Source organism: Hesperophylax consimilis, chromosome 27 (genome assembly GCF_061612785.1).
Source record: "Hesperophylax consimilis isolate HC1 chromosome 27, BYU_Hcon_1.0, whole genome shotgun sequence".
NCBI lineage: Eukaryota > Metazoa > Arthropoda > Insecta > Trichoptera > Limnephilidae > Hesperophylax > Hesperophylax consimilis.
The window spans coordinates 4,036,330-4,044,460 of NC_142862.1; the positions used below are offsets into that span (position 1 = coordinate 4,036,330).

General features: G+C 32.9%; 1 protein-coding gene across 1 annotated transcript; it reads right to left on the reverse strand.

Moving 5' to 3' along the window:
- Nucleotides 1-1,741: 1,741 nt before the first annotated feature.
- LOC149410490 (uncharacterized) lies at nt 1,742-5,011 on the reverse strand. The gene is made up of 2 exons (XM_089647872.1): nt 4,949-5,011; nt 1,742-4,345 (listed from the first exon to the last, which is right to left on the reverse strand). Exons 1-2 carry the CDS (start codon nt 4,994-4,996, stop codon nt 3,920-3,922), a joined length of 474 nt encoding a protein of 157 aa, XP_089503998.1. The 5' UTR covers nt 4,997-5,011; the 3' UTR covers nt 1,742-3,919.
- Nucleotides 5,012-8,131: the final 3,120 nt, after the last annotated feature.

The window sequence follows — 8,131 nt, forward strand, 5'->3', positions numbered from 1 at the left end:
TATTTTCTATTTTAAATTGAAAATCATGGATTACGCTTAGAGCGTAAAGTAAAGGACGTAGTAAAATAGTAAAAGTAATCTCATTGATCGTTATCTTATTATAAATACGTAGATAGGTATCATGTAGAATCACTTTAGCGCACTTTAGCCCCAACCTTACGGTGTGGGGCCCCCGGCCAGGAAACGATTTTAATTTAATTTTTAATATTTACTCCCCGATGGGAAATATGTTCATTAAGGTATAATATGTCATCATTGGGGATTCTGTGAAAATGGTACATATTGAGGGCACAAGACTCGGAAAAATATATTTTACGGTTTTGTTTAGGTGGAAAATATTGTTTGTGCAATGATGAAGAACGTAACTAGCAGTGGTTTAACTAGAAGTCACGACGCCTGGGTGGTAATCCGACGCATTTGTCCACTCGGCTACTAGCTTACATGTTTTAAAGGTTTCCGTTTTATTATTCATTATTAAAGCACAAAAATTAATCATAAAAATTCTCAAACTTCCTCTTTCTACCAGCACTGATACTATCTTCAATACTATCAACGTTATGGACATAAAAAGATCCATCTTGATTAATTTACACCAAAACACTATACAAACCAACTAAAACGATACACAATACCCGAGCCAAAAACAAAGAACTTCTCCAAACTCCTTTTGCTAAAACCACCTTTGGGCAAAGACATTTGAAATACATAGCTTGCAAACTATACAATATACTACCAGCCACTATTAGACCAACAGAGTCAATGACCAAATTCAAACATGAAATAAAGAAATGGATAGCAAGTATTGGGCGTCCCACTATCACAAACATATATGTAAACCAAATTACACGTAAACAGTAACAACAATTCACAAACAAAATAAAATAATGTATTCAATAATTTTATAATAGCCCCTTTGTAAGTAATTTTTAAGTACCTGAATACGTCTGTCTCGACACAGATGTACCCTAGTGAGACAGATGTCGAAAAATTTATGTAATAAAACTTTATATTGATGAATAAATAATAAATAAAAAAACAATACTAACATATTTCCGTTTAAATATCTGTCATCAACATTGTACCACCTACATGTAAAAGCCCTCTGCGCATTAAATAAATAAATAAAAATATTGTTGTACATGATACTGACTCTCTGAAAAACATTTATTGGTTTGCGCTTTTTCCGTGTCTGTGAATATAATCAATCGTATTCCAATCCCTTCACCCACACCACATAATATATACTCCCAAGGGGATACCATGGAATAAATTTCACCTGCAGCACTTTTCCGCGACTTTTTTGGACTTGTAAGTAACTAATTTTCCACTACCTTCACTCTCGTCACTTACTCCAGTGTCATAGTTCCACACGCTCCGAGGTTATTAAGGAACTCTGACTTATTGCGGTATACTCAAATATTTTATTATATGTATATATTTCTAGCTAATCTACTCATAAAAAATAAAGTAACATTTCATCTTTCCAAATGCAAAAGAAAATTTTGAGCCCGTTTACGGCTTAAAGAAGCCCGTTCATAATCCCGAGTAACACCGGGTACACGTGTGCTAGTATGTAAAGATATCTAGTTTATTCTGACTACTTTTTTGTTTGTTCCCTGTAAGCTCTATACAAAATTTAAGCTGCGCGGACACCTGTATAATAAGTAAAGATTTATAGAGATACTTCTTTGATGAACAGGTAAAACGGAAAAAGACAACAGTTTATTTCAATACAGTTTAATTGCAAACCTTATCATTAGAAACACATTACACAATAAAATTTAACATAAACATAGTGAGATTATACGTGTTAATATTATTTTACTGAATGAAATTTGAGCAATTTTTATTAAATTGTATTTTTAAATGGGTGAAAAAGGCTACTCTGAATTTTAGTAAAAAACGCTATTCATTGTGTCGGTGTGATTAATTATTATTTAACTATAGACGCTACTTAAAAACCCTATAACATTACATTATTTTCTACTAATCGCGTAGCCAGACCTAAAAAAAGTCTAATATAGGTACTCGTAAACTAAGAAAAACTGTCGCGTAAAGTTCTATAGGTAAAAAGAACATAGAAGGATTTTAAAACCTCGTAGTTTATTGCACAGCTCGTTTTTATCAAGATTGGCACACAATTGAAACAGTTAGCAGCATTCAGACCTGGAATTCATCTATCAAAGCAGTGAGTGTTTTTAGTGTCTATAAAAACATGCCAGACCCTTTCCCCCCAAGTCTGAAATCAACCACAGTCAATATCTAGTATTTAAAACATAAACGAATATTACAGTAATCAGTCGTAAAGAAATCGGAAAAGGGGTGAGTATTTTATAATAATTATTACTACCTAATATTGAGCGATCTTTTTTTAATAAAGATCGCTAAATGAAGATCGAATAAAATGGTAAAAAGCTTTTTACACATTGAGTTAAATAAATAGAGTCTACATCAAAAGCAAAATCGCCGCCGCGCCACGGCCCGGAGCATTTGGGTTATCGGCGCGCCAGCTTCCTTGAGTTTTTTTCATTAAAAAACCAATTTGCACAACTACTGATTATGTTAAAACCTTATTTACCAATAAAAGGTTATAAAATCGCATTCCCTATCATTTTTAGTACCACTAACACATACCTGTGCCTGGCGAGCGCTTGTATACGTTTGTGGTATCTCACAGCGGACAATCAACCGATATTTGTAACCATACTTCGAGCGTGAATGTTAGCTCTATCTATATACCTCAATGCTTTTACAAAGTCTTGGCATGTGCATGTCATGATATTAAAAAACTAATCAGATATACATTACAAGAGACACGAATTAAATATATGATTAAAACACTAACAATAATAAAATCAGTCGTGATAAATTCAATAAAATATTTTTAAAACCAAAACTTAAAATAAGAAAATAATATATTACCATGAAGGCGTGATATTACATACATTTGAGTATTTACTTTTACGGAAATAACAACAATAAAGCACTGACTTTGATTAATCAGGTTAACATGGAATGAAATAACAAGAATAGAGAACTGACTTTGGTTGATCAGGTTAACATAGAAGGAAATAACAAGAATGGAGCACTGACTTTGGTTGATCAGGTTAACATATGAAATAACAATGGAAAATTGTCTTTGATTAATCTGTTTAACATATAAATAGAAATAACAAAAATGGAACGCTGACTTTGGTTGATCAGGTTAATCAGGATCAGGTTAACATATAATGAAATAACAAGAATGAAGCACTGATTTCGGATGATCTGGTTAACATAACCTAAAAATAACAATAAATAGGTAGGTACATACATTTTAAATTTTGAAAAGAAACAACGTTCCGTAATCTGCGATTGGAAATCAACGATTTAGTATTTTGTGAAGTGGGACTTAATTTAACATGCATAAAAATAAACGTACAATAAAATGTGAAAGATGATATACAGGCGTCAGTTATGATTACTAATGATTATGCAGATAATTTTATTACAAGATAAAGGACCGATTATAGTTAAAGTTAAGAACAATTGCATTTTTAAAATAGTTGTTTATGAAATAATGATGAATTACTTCCAATCAGTGAAATACCATTTAGAAATAGTACATACGTGGCCAGAAATGGCTTTTTCTGCGATTCACGATATTGGTGGTGCCAATGCCATATCCCAAAAAAACTAATTAAAAAACAGTCAGTCTTCTACGTGCTGACACCGTAGATAGCCAGGTACCTCGAATTGCCATGGTTAGGAATCTTATGCGGTAGCCACATTAAAAAGAAAACAGAGCTTTCAGCGGCAGAACCTTACAAGTTTTGAATTTAGTTTTCAATCGAATTAGATGATAACAAAAATTATTAGAATTTTAATATTAACTGGCCTTCACGCATACCCTAAAAATATTGGACACAATGTGTAAAATTCACAGTATCTCAGCCTTGACGTTAAAACCCCAATCTCTAACTTCCAGCAGCGCTGTCTCCAACTTCTTTCCCTCAGACGGGGTGATACTGCGCGTCGGCTTAGCGTACCCTCCACTTGCAGCAATCTTCGGCTTAATCCTCATCTTAAAGTCCGAAGCGGACGCCATCTTAGCTAGATCACTCTCATCCGTCATTTCGAGAATTCCGTTTGCGATTTCTTCTGGTTCAACGTGCATTCCGATGGATATGAGATTGGATATTAGCTTTCTGAGTACACTCGCTTCGTCTTCCGTCAGTTCTATGGGCGACAGGCTCTGGTCGATGGTTACTTGACCAACTGCCTGGTTGAAGGCATCCGGGACTTGGTTAATAGGGATCTCTTGACATAGTACCGAAGGTATTAGCAGGATGATGAGAAGAGAGTTCTGAAGCAAAATTAAAACACGTAAATTAGTTTATAGTGATAAAATATAAGAGGAAAGAAGGACAAACCACAAAAAACCGTCAATATAGTATTATAGCGACCCTTCAGACTACGCCTAAATTCTTTTTAGAATTCGTTACTATAGGTAGGTATAGTACAGAACCCCCCAGAGGGAAACATTTTGGTAAATAGTGTCAAAAAGATGAGATTATATAAATAAGCACATCAAAATTAAATTAGCAGTAGCTATGAATTATTTATTTTATTGAAAGGAATTAATGTAGGTAATCCGTAACAAAGTTTTCAAACAACATTATATATTAAAAAACTTTCTACCACAATAAACATCGATAACATAGGGTTCCCACCATCTGTTGACATTTTTGAGAAGCTAAAATGCTACCCTATCGGAATTAATTGAAACTAACAATTTTATAAAGATGTAAACAATAAGTAGGAATCTACTTTCACAAGTACTCTCTAATACCTGCGTAGATTAATTTCCGACACCAAATCCAACATAAAAACCATAAGATACGGTGGAACACTTATTGCTGATTGTAATAAATGACAAATTAGAACAGATTTCATTTATAATACATACCAAATTCACTTTGATAAAGGCCGCCCACAAAGAGGACCGAGCTGCCATTTTTCACGACTGTGTTGCAAGGATGTGAAATTTTATTGATTTAGCCATAACTCAACAGCTGGTTTATTATTTTATTTAAGTAAGAACTAAAATTTAAATTATGTATGATGAATTTATTATTGCAATGTTGATATTGCCATCATCTGAGAAGAGGTTTTTTACTTCGAGCTTCGGAAAAGGGGTAATTTGATAAATAAACTTCAGTTTTTTTGCACATTCCCGCTAAATAATCATGCGTCTTCTCTCTCCCCTCCCTTATTGATCTTTGTATCTGGGGTTGTTATGTTCTATCACACAAACTGCCATGTAAACTAGATGACTAACTAACATACAGTAGTGGGAACGAAAATTTTACATCATTTACTGAATTGCTCATTTCACTCTCATTGTGATTAGGTATTAGCGTCTCTTTAAACTTTAATGCTCCTTTGGGTATGCTAAAGTTCCAATACTTGATGTTTCCCCCTATCTCTGACCTTAGATTTATAGCCTGTTGTTTGATGCTTTGAATTGCTAATTTTGTTTTAGGTAAACCACTAAATTATTTAAAAAAAACTGTAATTTTAAATCAAGTAGGAAATCTCTGTATTTTAAAACCTGTTTTGTGTACTGATTATAATAAAATGATTGTTTTTTTTTATAAAATCATCCCGTAAAAATATCCTTTCAAATGGGTAATATGCTCTTTTCAAGAGTTGAAAATGGTAATAATCATTGCAAAACTTAAAATATTTTGCTTTTCAAATAAGTACAATAAGTTACTTATATAATCATCAAAAAAACTAATTTTAGATGTGTGTCTGCTTGTAACTCTTGTACAATGAACTCTAGAACTCGGATTTGTTTTGAACATAAGTGACATTTTGAAATTGAAACTAACTGTGAAAAAAATCAGACATGCCATAAAACAGGTACCTACCCATGTTATAATATTTAAACAGGAAATTATTTTTATTGTATTTTCAAAATTGAAATTATAATATCCCGTGATTTTTTCTGTCTGCTCTAAAATATATTTTTGCCGTTTTGCATTTCGTCTGTCTATAAAATTATTTGTACGTTACATTTCCGTTTCCAGATGGTGGACGTTTTAATGAATCGGAAAAATAAAATATTATTTTATATGGTCGATTAATTTAGACTTTATTATTCGCATTTTTTTCAATTTATGGTACCTACCTACTTGAAGACAGTTTGAAAAAATAATTGTTATTGAATTAGTGACGTTTCTTCGAACAAATTGTTTAATTCCTAACATACTTAAAAAAACGTTCCACAAAATATAAAATGGTTTTATAATGAAGTAGGAAGGTATTTAAGTACCTAATTACAAATCGTATGATTTGTGAAGTAATTTTGGTTTTGAAAATAAGAGAAAATAAGAAACTTAATTTTTTGGACCCGAGGTCCACTGTTGACGGAACTAGTAGTATTACATTCTTATAAGATTCTTTTGGGATTCGTAGAAGCTACACGGGCGCCATTGTTAGTAATTTGCGGATGGAATTCTATGAGAAGATAAATTATTAGATTTTCCCCAATTAAATTAAAGCGGCAATCGCTCAACCAATGGGAGTAGATAGTGATGTGTACGAACACCAACGAAGGCGAACGAATCTTGTATGGCAATGACAACCTTCTAACCAGGGGCATTTAACTAAGCTTTGGCCTCGAAACTCATTTGAAACCGCCACGCCCACCTCAAAATTCTTATAGAAAACGAATAATATGGCTAAAAGCTCAGATCTCATTGGTGAGAACAGAAGGATTGGTTTGATCTCTCGCTCTCTACCATAATGACTCGTGTAACAGAAAGAGATGACGGAATTTTGACAGTTTCAAATCATTCAAACAAAATGACAGTGGTTTATTTATACACGCGGGTTGTCATTTTCTGCCGAAATACTATCATTTCCGTCGAAAATATTGCGTGTTAAAGTTGTTCGTGATAAAAATACAATATAAGCCAGTATAGTGTTAGCGAGTTACAAACATATTATATTCAACCTACCTACGTAAGTTCAAGTTTAAAGTGAATTAACAGTTTTAGGTTATTCGTTCGGTTTTTTGAACAATGCTTCATACTTGACATTATGTCTTCCTCCACAACGTATAAATGTTATTTATTATATCGATAAACTTATTCATGTTATTGATTAGTGTTATCCTGTATTATCTTATTGTTTTGGTGAAATTAAAGATTTTTAAACATATGTAACCATGAGTTCATGAGGCTGAAAAATGTCGGAATTCTTCGTCATACTGTCGGACAATCATGTTTTGGAAATTTTCTTCAGTGTTTTTGCAAATTTCTTGTCATTTTGGGTTTCTTCTTCTCAGATTTACAAGTTTCATCTCAAGGAAATGCACTGTAAAAGTTTATTTTCTTAGTCAGATGAACCTTGCCCTTGGAAAACATTTCGACATTTTTCTGCTTCAAGGACATTTTTATTTTTAAAATATTTTTTTTGGGCTAGTGAATGAATGGAGTAGGCCGAGAGCAATTATATTGTCTATGGTTGCATCTTACTTTTAGATGACCTTGAGTTTTTTCTATCTTGTCTACTGCTCTTTTCCGCACGGTAGGTACTGCTTGTATATCTGTGGTTAAGTATTGTATAATTCTGTTGTATACAAAAAGCCCGAAGATATCGATCTAGAGAGTGGTATATTTATGCTTCTAACTTATACATTCCTAGATCATAATATATAAACACTGTGAATCTGTGACGTCATTCGTACAATCGGCGACGACAAACCGTGTAAAGCAGATTTCTTCAATAAATCTACAGAAAAATGATAAAATAAATATAAAGAATTATTTAGATATAACTTATTGTTATTGTACAATCCAATTTATTTTTTTCAGTTGTGCCAATGCTGGATAAAATGATTTTTAGAGAAGTTTTTCCACCATTTTAGGTACTGTACACATTTAATTGATTTTAAATTTGCCGCGTATTACGTCAGCACTGACGTCCGACTCGTTTGCATTAAAGCGCTCGTTAAATATTGGAATACTATACTTATCTCGTTCTGGTGCGTGGTGTTTATATGAGAGACGAGGAAGAAAGCGAAATCCTTCAGCGCGGATTGGTGCGTAAATTTAACATGACAGAAGGACAGTGTACCAAA

Bases quoted from the DNA above. Each gene is read 5' to 3' on its own strand.
- LOC149410490 (XM_089647872.1), bottom strand. From the start codon at position 4,996: ATGGCAGCTCGGTCCTCTTTGTGGGCGGCCTTTATCAAAGTGAATTTG. The intron at 4,346-4,948 runs GTATGTATTATA...ATTTTGCTTCAG, and splicing joins CCTTTATCAAAGTGAATTTG to AACTCTCTTCTCATCATCCT.